The sequence below is a fragment of the Crocodylus siamensis genome, chromosome 6, assembly GCF_052110815.1.
Source record: "Crocodylus siamensis isolate JL-2025a chromosome 6, ASM5211081v1, whole genome shotgun sequence".
NCBI classification, from domain to species: Eukaryota; Metazoa; Chordata; order Crocodylia; family Crocodylidae; genus Crocodylus; species Crocodylus siamensis.
The window spans coordinates 29,487,063-29,502,446 of record NC_143400.1 but is presented as its reverse complement, the minus strand read 5'-3'; the positions used below and the strand labels follow the sequence as shown (position 1 = coordinate 29,502,446).

General features: G+C 53.8%; 1 protein-coding gene across 1 annotated transcript; it reads right to left on the bottom strand.

Moving 5' to 3' along the window:
• Positions 1-2,268: 2,268 nt before the first annotated feature.
• Positions 2,269-15,375, bottom strand: TMEM127 (transmembrane protein 127). Its single transcript, XM_090053197.1, has 3 exons — positions 15,009-15,375; positions 6,706-6,870; positions 2,269-4,610 (listed from the first exon to the last, which is right to left on the bottom strand). Exons 1-3 carry the CDS (start codon positions 15,265-15,267, stop codon positions 4,303-4,305), a joined length of 732 nt encoding a protein of 243 aa, XP_089909323.1. The 5' UTR covers positions 15,268-15,375; the 3' UTR covers positions 2,269-4,302.
• Positions 15,376-15,384: the final 9 nt, after the last annotated feature.

Sequence of the window (15,384 nt, the reverse complement as noted above, 5' to 3'; positions counted from 1 at the left end):
GCAGGAGACCATGGAAAACAGGGTGCTGGCCAGAGCTGATGGGGAAAAGCTGAGCACATTCAGTCCCACCATCCACTCTGCACCCACAGGCCGGGCCACTGCAGTGCTCTGGTTGCCTCACTGCCAACGTGGCTGGTCAGCAGGGGTGGGGGCACATGCAAGTGGGGAGGGTCTCTTACGAGGCTGGGCTGGAAGAAGAAGCTGACGTGGGGGAAATCAAGGTACCTCTGCCCTGCTATGCAGCAGGGCCATGCTAGGGGATTTTGGCCAGTGCTAGGCCCCTCCAGCAGCCAGCCTTAGCCAGCTCCCCCTGGCCTATCCTAGCTCCATTCACGTACCTCATTGATGGTGCCAGGCTGGGATTCATCCTTCAGGGAGACCAGGGCAACAGGAGCCCCTTTCCTGGAGGGGTCAAACTCAGCTCCCTTGTGGGGCCCAAAGTCTGGCCCCAGGCCCACCCAAGGCCCCTGCCATGCTGGGATCTCTCCTGTGATGCCTCCCATAGCTCTGGAGCTGGTGCTGTGGGCTCCAGTCAGAGACCAGCCAAGCTGGGAGGCAGACTGGAGCAACTGGGCTGCTCTCATGTGAGTTTAGATTGGAGATCTGGAAAAACTGTGCCTGGTAGAGCAATGAGGCAGAGGAATAGATGCTCAGGGGAGATGTGGGCTCTCCATCACTAGAAAAGTTCAAGGAGAGGTTGGGGCACTGATCAGGGATCATCTAGGCATGGTGATAGCTGGTTGCCACTCAGCTTTTTGCTACATGTGTTGGAGGAGGGGACAAAGGTGGTGGTGGTGGTGGTGGTGGTGGAGTGGGGGGGCGTTAAGCCTCCCTCAAAGGCACTGTGTGTGGGCTACAACCCAGGCTGGGGCTGGGCACCAGGCTGTGCCGATGCTTCTGCTGGGACACAAGCTAGAGGGTCCCAGCTACAGGGTCTTGCTCCACTGCTAGGCTCAGACTGACGCTGCATTTGGGGTCAGGAAGGAATCCTCCCTCCCTCACCCCGGGGCAGATTGATACAGACTGGGTGGGGTTTGCCTTCCTGTGTAGTTGGGCATGGCCTCTGCCTGGGATCTCTCGAACATCAATTAACCACCTTTCACAGCATCAGGATACTGGCTGCCTCAGCCCCCTGCTTTCCCTGGGGCAGGGTGATCACACTCTTATGTAAAGTTTAGATGATGGATGTGTCTGGGGTAGCTTGGACAGGGCTGATCCTGCCTCAGACAGGTCCCTTCCAGCCCCCTGTCCCTATGGCTCTATGATCCCTGGAAAAAAGGACAGGGCCAGAGGCACAGACACTGGTCATGATGGACTGCTTGCACTTCTCAGTGGTTGCAAGCTAGGTGCTATTGTTGAAACAGCTGTGGCCCTGACTCCAGGGGGAACTTGAGCACCCAGCCTGTCTTGCCTCACCATGGCAGGGGCAGTGCTTGCCCCCCAGCCATGGGGGATCCCATCTCTTCTAACCAGGAGCTAAACATGCTTCAGCTGGCTGCACTCAGCTGGTCTGTGCCATTGAGGGGGTGTTTGGACACCCATTTCAGGGCTCCCTGGGTGTTGGGGGCAAGATGAACAGCCAGCTTTATACACAGCATAAAGACATGGGTGGCCATTAGCAACAGCTTGGCTGAAAGCAGAGCCAGGGAGCAGCAATTCTCACCCAGCTGTGAGGGTTAAACACCATATTCTCTTGCATATACTACAGCCCAAAGTATAACACACACCTTTGAAAAGCCTCACTAAGAAAATGTGCTCCCCTGCTGTTATGGGTGGAATGAAGCAGGGCTGGAGACTTATTTCTGGCCAATTCACCTGCCCTTTCCTGCTCTGCTCAAACCTGAGCTGGCACTGATGATGAGTCTCCATGGCTGGACCCCTGATCTTGAGAAGAGCTGGAGCTGGGCAAGAAGAGGAGAGGAGAGCAGAAGCCCCAACAGGCAGCACCCCCCTCCCCTAAGAAAGGTTAACTTCAGCAGTGAAATATCAAGACTAATTAAAAAAAAAAAGAAAAAAGAGGTGATCTTTAATCCCACTGCAGTCACAAACAATAGGCCATGAACTTCCAAGTCCCATTCATGAGCCACTGACTCCCTCAGCTACCACAGCTGCTATGGTGTGGAGCAGGGATTAAAGCAGGGGGTGCTCTCTTGGGCATATAAATCAGGGCCCCCATTGAATACAAGCACCCCAATTTTGTGGGGCTGGGGAATGGTGTGGACTATAGGAAAGAGAATATGCTAACATGGTGGACACAAGACAATCCTGCCAGGTTATTTACAGCCTTTTAATTTTCTCTAGAAAAGAAACAATCAGAAGAATATGGAGGGATAGATGGGAGCAGCCAGCGTGGCTGTCTGTCACCAGTGTGAAGGAGTGGGGCTGAAGCGGACACGTGTGTGGCTGGCCAATGCCATGCCTGGAGCAGCTCCAGGTCCCTTCAGCAGGTGGAAACATCCAGGCTCAGGCTCTGGATTTTCCCCAGGTGGCGGTGAGCCCTGAGCATCAATCATACAGTGGTGGAGGACCCATCTTTATAGAAACAATAGCTGAATGTCAAGTCTCAGGCCCACACCGAGAGTGGCCATTGGCAGCCAAGCTGGGCATGGAGGATGCAACAGGAGCTTCCGTGGAGGCATCTTGGCCCTGTATGGCTAGCTCACAGCAGCCGCTGCCTGATGCATCTTGGGCTGTAGGTTAAACAGCCCAAGTTGGGTTGACCAGGAGACAGGGGGAAGGGAAGGGGAAGGCCGGGCTGACTGCTGGCTATAGAGCACCCCACAGAATCTCTCTGGCCCCTCAAATGACGTGTGAGCTGGTACGAGCTGTGCCTATGCTGGTGGTGCTTAGGACAGGCACTGTATGGATGACAAGGGAACCTTCACAGCAAGGTGAGCAGGGAGCAGAGATAGCCAGTGGGTGCTGCTCCCTGGCAGCTCCTTGAAAAGCCATAGCCCTCAGCCTTTGGGTCCAGGCCAGGACAGCTAAGGGACTAACCTCAGGAAAGAAAACTGCTGTACTTTCTGGCATAGAACATGCCCTGGAATTAGACACGAAGCAGCTGCAACAAAGGAGCGCAGCCCTCTCATTGCTCTGCTCCCTGTGGATCTGCTGCCGCTTTTACCTCTGCTTTGAGTGGCAAAAACAGCTCATACCCTATTTCCCACATAACATGCACTCCTGGTCCAGCAGCTCTTCTTTTAGGGTGGAAAGGTATATTGTATGTGAGAAAATACAGGATCTGGATGAAAAGAATAAAAGGGCAGGGAGGGGGAATGCCTCAAGACAAGCTAGCAGGTGCATAAATGGAGATCAAGATGCCAGCCTAGAGCCACAGACTTCATGGCTTTCTAGCAAAGCAGGCTCCAGCTGTTGCTGTATGGAAGGGGTGCAGTTTGGACCCTAAGGAGATGGACAGGTGTCTGCTGTCGTCATGGCAGTTGGATCCCTTGGAGTTTCCATGACAGCTCCCTCCACATCTGAAAGGATCACTGCTTTGGCAGAGCCAGTTCCTGCCTCCTTCTATCCATCCATCTCCGGTGCGGCACTTGGAAGCTGATCGTTGAGGGTCTGATGGGGAGAAACAGTGGCTGGCACTAACCAACTCCTCCAAGACAGGGCTGAAGGAACTGCAACACCCAGAGTATAAAGTGCAGACACTTGTGGAAACAGCCGGGATCAGAGCAGGAGTGCAGATGATGTGGTTGTGGCCATGGCCGTGGCAGGCTAGCTGGACCCTTCAGCATAGAGGATCTTCCTTTGTATTCACCAGCACATGGTTGACAGGAGAAGCCCACCTGCAAATGCCTTGGTGGAACTGTGACACCCCTCTCTGCACGTGTGTGCACCAGTACAAGTGACACGCCTCCTCAGGGGCATATGGCCAGAGTATCAGGATTCACCTCAATGCTGGCAACAATATCCACATGGCTTCCATTTAGGTGGAATGAGAGCACAATGCCATGGTGTGAAGCCCCCCTGACACATGCATTTCACACACCCAGGCATGCTGCCCTGCCTCCAGGCTGGGGGAAGGGGGAAGAGTTTTGGGGGTATATGGTGAGAGTCTGTGAGGGCAGCTGGAGCTGATGACCCAGGCGTGGCCAGAGAAGTGGGCGTTTGAGTCATGAGATGGCTGTGAACCCAGCAGCGAGGGCAGTGGGAGGGGTGACAGAGTCACTGGTCATTGGTCTCTTTCCCCACATTGGGGTTGTGAGGGCGAACGTGGTGCCTGGGAAGCGAAGCACTGGTGAGTGCCCTCCCCTCCCCCAGGGACGGGAGTCCTGAGTGGTGGAGGCAGTGTCACGGCGTGTAGGCAGGGGGTGGCTGGAACTGGTTGATCACCTCATACTCAGCTGGGTAGGCCTCATTCTCCTCCATCTCTGACAGCAGCTCCAGGGCCTGCTCCTCCTCCTCAGTGGGGTAGTGCCGCAGCAGGTTGGCAGCTGTGGCCAGGATGGAGGCCCCACCAGCACCTGCCACAAGGTAGAAGCTAACAGCGAAGGTGACATAGACCTGGGAGCCGTGGTACTTCTTGTGCTGCTGCTGCTGTGCTAGGATCAGCTCTGAGGCCCAGTAGCAGAACCCGATGACGGTAGCACACTGCAGGACTGAGGGGGGAGAAGAGAGACTGTGAGAGTTCAAGAAACTATAAGAGAGCCGGGGGGGGGGGGGTCATTCCACTCCCTAGACCATGAGGGGGCTCTGACTCGGGGCATACGTCCCACAGGTAGCCTCTATGTGGTGGACTGGGGAGGGGACAGGCAGCAGAGTGGACAATGGGCTGGGGAGAAGAAAGCAGAGCAGCCAATGGGACAGGAAGTACAGGGCATGGAGCAGAAAGCAGAGCAGATGTGGCAGGGGGCATAGGGCAGGGAGCAGAGCAGTCGATGTGGAAGGGAGCACAAAGCACAGCAGCTGACAGGGAAAGGGGCACATAGCAGGGAGCGGAATGGAAAGCAGAAGATTGGGCAGGGGAAAGGGGCCCTCGGGGGGCTGCAGGGCTGATGCAGGCCTGCCTGCCCACCCAAAAGCTGGCCCCACAGAGCCAGACCTGGCCAGGAAACTCCCTGTTGTCACATGCTGCTGGGACAGGGCACAGGGTCTTAAGCCAGCATCTCTGCCCATGTGCCATGCTCAAGCAGGAGGGGAAAAAGGTTTCCCTCCACTGCAGCTGTTCCTCTAGCAAGCCTGGCCAAGAACAGGGAGAAGCTGGAGGGAGCCCTGTCAGCAACTGGTATGAGGAGAGGGGTGCCCTCTATTTCCCACCATTCAGGGGGGTCCCAAACCCACTGGGCACTCCAATGCCCCCGTATGGTCCATCTATTCTTGCCCAGAATCCCTCTCTTCCCCTTCTTTGCACTCCTCTGAAGTGTCTTCACTACTTGCTACTTGCCTCAGCCCTGCTTGAGGGCTTTCAGCAGGCAAGATGGTGACAGAGACAAGCACAGAGCAAGGGGGTTGGGTAGGACTGGCAGCTGCACGTCTTCCTAGCTGCGCCTCAGACCCACCCTGCCTCCCACATCCCTTCTTAATAGAAGCATTAGGGGGGTGATTGTGCTGCTCTACTCAGCACTACCTAGGCCTCACCTGCAACACTGTGTCCACTTTTGGGATCAACACTTTAAAAAGGATGTGGAGAGGTCAGAGAGGGTACAGAGGTGGTGACAAAGAAGATTAAGGGTTTGGAAGGCAAGTCTTATGAGGAGAGGCTGAAGGAGCTGGGCATGTTCATTTTGTGGAAAAGTACTTAAGAGGCACGATAGTAGGCTTCAAATACTTGAAGGACTGCCATAAAGAAAAGGGAAAGCACCTTTTCTATCTTGCTTCAGAGGGGAGAATGTGGACCAATGACTTGAAGTTGCAGCAGAGGAGGTTTAGATTCGAGATCTGGAAACAATTCTTCCCTATTAGAGCAGGGAGACAGTGGAATAGGGAAACTGTGGACTCTCCATCACTGGAGGTGCTCAAGTAGAGGTTGGATGGGCACTGGTCATCTAGGCATAGCGATGCCTGTGTGCTGCTATGGGGATTTCCCAGACTTCTCTGGTTTTGCTAGTTGACCCGACTCCCTTTCTGCTCCACACATCACATTTTACACCTCCCTCAGAGACATTGGGTGTTGCCTACAACCAAGGCTAGGGACTTTACATGGGCTGTGTCAGTGCTCCTTTTGGTTCTTACCCCTCCACTCAGGGTCAGACCAATGCCCTATTTAGGGTCATGAAGGAATTTTTCTCCATAGACAGACTGGTATGGACTAGAGGGGTTTTGCCTTCTTCTGTAGCAGGGAAACGGCCTCTGCCTGGAATCTCCTGAGCATCTACTGACAACTTTTTATAGCAGCAGGATGTTGGTTGCCATTGTCCCCCTGCTTTCTCTGTAGCAGGTTCAGGTGTGATGTCTGGTGTTGTGTCAGGGTTGACAGCAGTTTTGATATTTGACAGTTTTGATGTTGACATCAATGTCCCTGACATTGCTAACTTCTGTTAACAGGCTAATGTGCCCAGGCCTTAATTACAACAGATTCAACGTTAAGCTTCTAGAAATACCATTGCTCTGAGCTGACTGCAGACGGGCAAAGAAAGGCCTGGGACATGCAAAAACATGACAGCACTGTGCTGGGTGCAGGTTACTCCCAAGGCTGGCTCTGTGTCCCCTTTCCTACATGCCTGCTGGGGAGGGGCACCTGGCCTGGGGACTTACCGGTGAGGATGTGAGCGAAGGCATAGCGCCGTGTGATCTTCAGAGCTGGGTGCTTGGGTCCAAAGACGTCCAGTAGGAAGGCTGAGAGGCTGCAGATGATGCCCAGGAAACAGAAGGCAGCGATGACTCGGAGAAGCAGCACAGTCTGAGCATTCATGCAATAGTCTGGGTGCAGGAGAGAGGCATGGAGTCAAGCCACCATGGTGGCAGATTGCAACTGTTCCAACCCCTTCAACAAGCAGCTGTTCGACCATCCCCGTGTTACTCTGACATGAGCCTGGATGCATCAGCTCTGAATATAGCTGATGCATCTTCCCTGGAGAACCAAATGTCCAAATTTACGTCCAGCCTAAACCAAGATAGGACTGACTCCCTCCAATCCCCACAGCCATGTCCTTGCCTGAGCTGTTCCTAATACTACACCTCAACCCTGTGATCCAGAGACACCAAAAGACCCTGGCCCTGGTCCAGGTGACACTGAGGGATGAGGGCTGGCAGAGCCCTGCCACTGCCAGGGGGTTTGATGCACTTAAGACACCTCAGGCAGAGGTCATGCCACAGCTGTGGAGGAAAGCAAAACCCCCCAGACTGAGCAGGAAATTCCTTCATGCGCCCAATGCAGTGTTGGGCTGAGCGTGAATAAAGGGGCAAGACTCCCTAGCTGGCCCGATGCTCTGGACAGTTTCCTATTCACCTTACAGTCCATTCATCCAGTCCATACTTCCTTAGTCCATTCATCCAGTCCATACTTCCTTAGATAGCCTGAGAAAGTGTTGTGGGAGACTATAGCAACCCCCCCACCCCCAGCAGCATTCATGAGAACCTGGGGATGCAGCATCTTGACCTGATGCTGGTCCAGACAGCAGTGGAAACTCTATGTCAGGCCATAGGGAGGCCACTTCCCATGAGTAAAAGTCTGGTCCAGTTCCATAAATAAACCCAAAGCATTTTGAAGCCTTCACTGGCCTGACTCAGGGACAAATACCATGGTTCTTGCCTCTCCAGCCAGTGCCAGTTTCCTGCCTGCAGGGTGGAATTCCAACCCCCAGCTACGTCCATCAGGGTGGTCATAGAAGCCAGTGCTTTCAGAAGAACTGGCTGTTGGTTGCAGCCTAGGTTGGGGGGTGGTGACTTGGCTGTGCCAATGATTCTGCTGGGACTTAAAACTGAAGGGTCCTGGCTAGCAGGTCTTGCCCCTCAACTCAGGCTAAGACCAATGAAACACCGGGGGTCAGGAAGGAATTTTACCCCCTGCACAGGTTGGTAAAGACAGTTGCGGGTTTTGTTTTCCACTGTAGCCAGAGGTACGGCCTCCACCTGGGATATTTCAAACAGAGTTTAACAGCTCTAATAGCAGCAAGATGTTGGCTGCTGTGATCCTCCTGCTTTCTCAGTGGCAGGGTCAGGTGTGATATCTTGTGTTATATCTGGACTGACTGTGTAGTTTTGCTACAGTGTTGGACAACTGATATGTCTTGAATGGTTTGGACAGGGCTGATACTGCTTCAGGCAGGGGACAAGATATGAGGTCCACTGGTCTCTTCCAGCCCTGCTTCTCTAGGCTGCAAAGAATCAGAAAATTAGGGGTGGAAGAGATCTCATCTAGTCCAACCCCCTGCTCAAAGCAGGACCAGACCCAAGTACATCATCCCAGCCAAGGCTTTCTTTACTGGAGTCTTAAAGAGTTCTAAGGAAAGAGATTCCACAACCTCTCTGGGTAGCCTGTTCCAGTACTTTGCTACCCTCCTGGTGAGAAAGTTTGTCCTAATATCTAATATAAAACTTCCCTTGGTGCAACTTGAGACCATTGTTCCTTGTTCTGTCATTTGCCACCACTGACAACAGTCCAGCTCCATCCTCTTTGGAATCCCCTTTAGGTAGTTGAAAACTGTTATTAAATCTCCTCTCAGTCTTCTCTTCTCCAGACAACAATAAACCTGGTTACCTCACCCTCTCCTCTCAGTCATGCACCCCAGCCCCCTAACCACTTTTGCTGCCCTGTGCTGGACTCTCTCCAATGAATCCACATCCTTTCTGCAATGAGAAACCTAAAACTGGACACAGTACTCCAGATGTGGCTTCACTAATGTCTAATACAGGGGAACAATCACTTCCTTAGATCTACTGGCAACAGCCCTACTAATGCAGCCCAGTATGCCGTTAGACTTCTTGGCAGCACTGTTTGCTCCTATTCAGCTTATTGTGCACTGTAACTCTCAGGGCCTTTTCTACAGAGCTGCTGCTTAGCTCGTGAATCCGCCCCTGCCTGTACCGGTGCATGGGATTGTTCTGTCCCGAGTGCAAGATTTTACCCTCATCCTTGTTGAACTTCCTGACATTTCTTTTGAGCCAATCCTCCAATTTCTAGATCTCTCTGAAATCTAGCCCTACCCTCCAGTGCATCTACTGCTCTACTGAGCTTGGTGTCATCCACAAACATGCTGAGGATGCACTCTATGCCATCTTCCAGCTCTTTGAGGAATCCAGATTGTTGATTCTATGATTACAGCTCTGCCTTGGAAAGTGCCAGCTCTTGGTTTTTCTATGGAAAAGTCCCAGAGCAATTCTTTCATGGAAAAAAACTCATCAGGGCAGGGTGGTTGGACACTCTGGGAACCTTCTGATGTCTCTTGTGACTTGTGCATGGGTTTCTGCACACCAAACAGTGCTAATCTTCTGTGGCACCCTTCAAAGGGTCTCAGGGCACCTCTCTTCTCCTTTATCCTGCCCTGTCAAATACAGCACATCTTCCTTAGGGGGCATGTGGTACACAAGGGAGTATAGTACTAGTGGAGCTCGTGGCACTCGTTGGGTCTCCTCTTTGGGTGCTGAAGTTGGGGCCCACTCAGTGGGACTGACCACAACATGCCTCCTACAGATATCTCGTTTGCCTTCGTCTGTGGGCCGTTGGTGCCTCAAACCCTGGTTTGAGCCTGTGTGGTTATGTTGTGCGTGACCTGGGGCTACTGCCCATTGTTACGTAAACTCTGCTGCCATGGTGAAGGCAAAGACTCGACACTTCACAGGCAACAGCCAGCTACGAGCTGGACTAGACCAGGAGAGACCAAGCTGCAGCACACATGACACAAGTGACACAGGCAGGCCCTGTGCACGGCACACAGCAGATCAAGGAGGAGAAAGTAGAGCAGCAGAAGAGGCAAGGTATTAGAGGAGCCCTTGAGGAGGGGGAAGGGCTAATCTTTATTGTCCCCTACTGAACCTGAGGGAAATAATTTGCCCTTGCTCTCCAGCAGGTCATCCCCACCACTACCAACAACAGTCCAGAGGAGGTTCCCGTGTAGCGGGAAGTCAGTGGGAGAGGCAGACAGTCATCCAGTGACTCAGCTAACGAGGGTGCAATTAGGGTCCGGAAGTTCCTGGTTTCATGCTGATGACTCACACCAGGCAGGTCTTTTCCTGGGGCTGAGAGATCCATCATGGGCATGCTGCCATCATAAAGCAGGGGCTGCAGTAAGCACCCACCTCCACTCAGAGCCGCATTTCGGGTTCATCTATGTGGACACTCACCCCACTGCCTCAGGCTAGGGAGGAGTGGCAAAGAAGTGTCCTGCTACTAGCTCCTGGCTCTGCTGGCCTGGCAGCATTGATCCATCCAGACAGAATGAATCCCAGAAGGGGACCTGCCATCTCCAACACTCCTGTGTGCCCGGAAACAGCCAGGAGAGTAGATGCTCAACCTCAAAGGGTGGTGCCTGATGTGTCAGACCCTTAGGGACAATGGTGTTAGACCCCTGGCTGCTGCGAGGATGAAGAGAAGGACCTGGCACATCTCAAGGCTGGAGCAAGGGCCCAGGATGATAGAAGAGGACAGAGAAAAAGGAGGAAGCCTGGAAGATCAAGGAAGAGGGGGTTGCAGGCACCGAAGAGCTGGTGGGGAGAACCCCACCAGACAGCAGAGCTGGTGGGGGGAGGGGTGATGGGCATAGGGATAACCTCGGGCCAGGCTGCTGGAGAGGGAGCTGCAATGCAACTACTGATACTCGTTATCCCACGGCAGCTGCCAGCACAACTAGCTCCACAACTTTCTGGCCTGAGAGCAGCCTGGCAGTACAGTCCTAAATCCAGCTAAGGCTTTTCTCAGCCCTGTGGCGTCCCCCCACAACCTACCAGTGCTTGGCAACTAACAAGGAGCCCCCAGGCTCATACCAGACTGCTGTGTCTGGTGGTCGCTAGCAGGGGCTGGAGAGGGGAAGGCTCTTGGGGCAATGAGGTGGGAATCCTTAAGACATCAAGCTGGAAGGGACCACTAGAGGTCACGTCTAATTTAACCCTCTGCCCGAGGCAGGATCAGCCCTATCAAAACCATCCCAGACACATCCAACGTCCAGCCTCTTAGCAAAACAACAGTCAGCCCTGATGTAGCACTGGACATCACACCCAAACCTGCCACAGGGAAAGCAGGGAGACTGCAGCAGTCAATGTCCTGCTTCTATAACAGGTGGCTAAGAGCGTCCAGGTTGAGGTTGGGCCCCTGCTACAGAGGAAGGCAAGAAATCCCCCAGTCTGTAGCAGTCTGAGCAGAGGAGAAAATTCCTTCCTGACCCCAATCAGTGTTTGTCTGAGCCTGAGCAGATGGCAAGACCCTCTATCAAAGACCCTCTGGGTTTCAGTTCCAGCAAGAGCACTAGCACATCCCGTTTACCATCCTCAGTCTAACTAGATGATCATATAAAGGTGCAAAGTTCCCTTGATGATTGCTGACTGGAGATGGGGAATCCTGGAGACAGTGAGGGAACCACATGCACTTCTGGACTGCTGTGCTCAAAACCAAAGCTTGGCAGAGATCTGATGTTCTCCCCCCTGCAGAGGGACTAACACGTAACTGCTGCTGGAGCTCAGAGGAGGGACTCGTACAAGAGAAACTGAGGACAGGGGCTAGTTTAAGGGAGAACCTCAACATTTACAACTGGAATCTGCACTTGTGAGATTCCAGGAGAGGCTGGATGTTGCCGCGAGAACACGGCCACATGGCTGGATAGGAGAAAACATTCTGCCTCACAATGCTCAAACAACCAAGCAGCTAATTTTCCAGTTCCCTGGTGCCTGTGTCTGTCCTCAGGACAGGGGAACTGGAGCTCCAATTTCCCCCCACCTTCCAGGAAGACAGGCAGGACAGAGCTGTACCTTCAAAAAAAATTTAAAATCGGAGCTTCAGAGATATGTGGCCTCTGGGAAGTGGCAACTGGCTTCGAAGGATGCTACAAAATTTGTTTTGGTTAGTCCATAAGGGGCAACTCTACCCTGGCTTGGGCCTGACTCCAGACTATCACAGCTAATTAACTGCCTCTCTCCGCTCCTGAAGACAGACAGTTTATCTGTGGCCATCAGCCACTCTTAAGACCAGGGTGCTGTGAGATCCATATTTATATCAGACTTATCTTGCTGGGATCCTATGACCCCAGCTGACTTCCTGCCCTTTGGGCAGGGGGCTGGACTCTATGATCTTCCGAGATCCCTTCCAGCCCTAACGTCTGTGAACCCACGTAAAATATTAGCGGTAGCATGAGTGTAAAGATTCACAGGAGAAACCCAGAGATTGCCCATAGGAAACCAGTGTCCAAACCCTACAGCCTTGCTGGGGGCTTGCCAAGGTCTTGGCCATAGAAGAACTGTTCTAGGATTTTTCCATAGTCAAGAAAAATGTGAAAGGAAGAGCTGGGATTTGCCAAGGGGGGCCTGGGTCTCAAGAGGGGAGGAACTGCTGCCCTATATGGTCTATGTACCTGGAGTGCCTTCACTTTAGTTGGCAGCTGAGGCCACCTGGGCCTTTTGTAGGCACCGTTCCTGGTGGCACAGTTACCAAGAAGCTAACGGAGTGCCAACTAGTGACATTAAATCTGGAATGGTTTCTCTCCATCATATCTATGATAGATAAGATCTTTGGCATGGCAGTAGCTGTGAGGTTTAAACCGAGTAAGAGCAAAGTCCTGGGTTACACACACCACGTGAGGATCGTTTTCTGAGCTGAAAGAATTGTCTAATGAGGTGCCTGGAATGTAATCTCTTGGAAACCATCTGTGGAAACCTAATGCTCATGCAGATCCAAGGCCCCGGCTGCAACAGAACAGGGCAAAGAACTAAGAAATTCCACAAGGGCAATGAAACCAAAATGAACGAAAGAGTCCTGGCTCCACCGAGTCTCCCCCATTCTCTGGTGTTGCCAGGATGTCACTTTCCTGGCAGGGCCAAGAAGAAAGCTAATTGAAAAATGGGGAGCCATGCTTTTCCTGAAGACTTTGGGTTTCCAAGAAGGTTAGACAGAGGAAAGTCTTGACAACTGGAGATACAAAGTCCTTTATCAAAGTATCATACAGAAAAGTGGGTCTGGAAGGGACCTCCAGAGGTCACACTGAGTCCAATCCCCTGTCTGAGGCAGGATCAGTCCTATCTAACCATTCCAGACAAATCCATCATCTAAACTCTCCATAAGACTACCCTCAGCCCCGGCACAAGAGACCCACCCAAACTTGCCATAAGGAAAGCAGAGGAACTACTGTAGCCAATGTCCTGCTTCTATGAAATGTTGTCAATAGATGCTCAAGAGATCCTAGGTAGAGGCCATGCCCCTACTGCTGAGGAAAGCAAACCCCTCCCCCACCAGTCCCTACCAATCTGACCAGGGGCTAAAATTCCTTCCTGACCCCAAATGTGGCCTTAATCTGAGCATGACCAGAGAGGCAAGACCCTCTAACCAGGACCCTCTGGATCTAAGTCCCAGCAGGAACACTGGTACAGCCTAGTCACTGTCCTCAGCCTGGGCTGCAGCCAACACCCAGTGACTCCGAGGGAGGCTTATAAACACCCTGACACATTTAGCAAAAATTAGCGGGGAAGGGAAGGAAGAGGAGCAACAAACAAAGTCCCGAAGCTTGGGAAATCCCTGGCATTGCTATACCTCAGGGGTTGCCAACTGGCGGTACTTGAGAAGGCCCTAAGAGGTATGCGTGGGTAGGCACGGAGTGCCACCATGCATTACCCCATGCTGCTGTGCAGACACTGCATACCTGGCCAGGCGCGTGGGGGATGGTGGAGGGTGCGAGGAAAACTTGCACACAATGACTGCCACAGCTCCACATTCAACTGCACCCCTCCACCCCCACCAGGGATACACCAGTACAAAAAGTTTGAAAACCCTTGCTGATCATCTCTGACCAGCAGCTGTCCAAACTTTCCCTGATCACTTCCAGTCCACCCTTCCCTGGGCATCCCACTGCCTTGCTGTTCTAACAGGGAAGAAGTTTTTCCTGAGATCAAACCTAAACCTCCTTGGCTGCCACTTCCAGCCACTGGCTGGTGTCCTCCTCTATCCAGCAACAGAGAAGGTGTTTTCCCTCTTCTTCGTGTCTGCCCTTCAGTGCCTTAGCCCCAAAGCAGAAGCAGTACATCCTGGGACAAGGTAACTTTCCTACCAAGCGTTTCAGTGCAGCCGTAAGAGGGATCCTGGCTTGGAGGCTTAGAAACCTGCCCACAGACCCATTTGCCTGTCCCAGCAACAACAGTCAGTGAAGAAGATGTCTGAACAGCAGACCTTTTTCTTAGCACCCAAACCAGAGTTCCTCAACCTCGTTAGCCTCTAGGGCCCCCTTGGAAAATGTCAGCTCTGGGCTTTCCCATTTCTTCCCTGTGGCAAAGACCTGGGATAGACTGCATCAAGCCAGCAGGGCTGAGACATGATGGCTTTCATGGGACACCTCTGGGTTTCTCTTGGATCCCGCTGAGGTGCCTGTATGCCACACAGGGCTACTCTGGCAGGCATCTTGAAAAGGATAGTGGGGCATCCCTGTGCTGCTTCCCTAGCTGAGAACCAGTGGTCCAGACTGGCATGCCCAGTTCCCACCCTGCTAAAATCTGGCAGAGGATGGATAAGTTTCTCACGCAAGGCCAAAGACATAGGGGATGCAGGGTTTGTAGTACAGAAGTCACCTGTGCTGGTGACCAGTTACCCCAGGGCTTCTCAGCCAGGCATGGTCAGGGCAGGGAGGCAGGAGCATGGGCAGAGCTAAACAGCCATATGCGGTTCCTTGGATTGACCCAGAGAGTGACAGAGGGTCCAAGCCCCTGGCCTGGCCCGCTCTGGGTCAACAAAGAGCGGCTCCAGGAAGCTCTGAGAGTCGAGGGAGAGAGCTGGGGCATGGAGGGGCCACGGGACAGCAGAGGGTGCACGGGGCCAGCGATGGGCCTGCGGGGAGCACGAGCAATACCCTCAGCCGCCCCAGCCCCGCCACGGCTGCCCCAGGCCCCTCCCCCGCCCTCCCAGGTCTCTTCCCCCTGCCCCCGCTCACCTCGCAGCAGCGCAGGCTCCACGCAGCCCAGCACGTCGGCGACGCCGAGCTCCTGGCGGGCGCAGACGCCACCGTGGAGGCGCAGCCAGGCGGGCTCGGCCAGCGCCGTGCACAGCGCCGTGATGGACAGCGCGCCGGGTAGCGCCGACGCCAGGCTGCGCTCGGGCTGCTTAGGCAGGGCCCCGCCGCCGCCGCTCCGCCGCCGCGCCCCTCGCCCGCCCGGTCCCGTCGCGCCCGCCGCCGCCGCCGCAGCGTACATCCCGGCCGGGCCCGGCGTCCCCCAAACAACCGCCGCCGGCCCGGCCTCGCCTCAGAGCCAAGACCTCGACGCCGCTTCCGCTTCCGCTTCCTCGCTTCCGGCCGGCGGCGCCTACGT

What these genes read in the sequence shown, in the direction of transcription:
- TMEM127 (XM_090053197.1), bottom strand. Translation starts at nt 15,267, where the DNA reads ATGTACGCTGCGGCGGCGGCGGCGGGCGCGACGGGACCGGGCGGGCGA. An exon ending in GGAGCCTGCGCTGCTGCGAG is followed by an intron (nt 6,871 to 15,008) that starts GTGAGCGGGGGC and finishes TCCTGCACCCAG; the next exon opens with ACTATTGCATGAATGCTCAG. An exon ending in CTTCGCTCACATCCTCACCG is followed by an intron (nt 4,611 to 6,705) that starts GTAAGTCCCCAG and finishes CTCCCCCCTCAG; the next exon opens with TCCTGCAGTGTGCTACCGTC.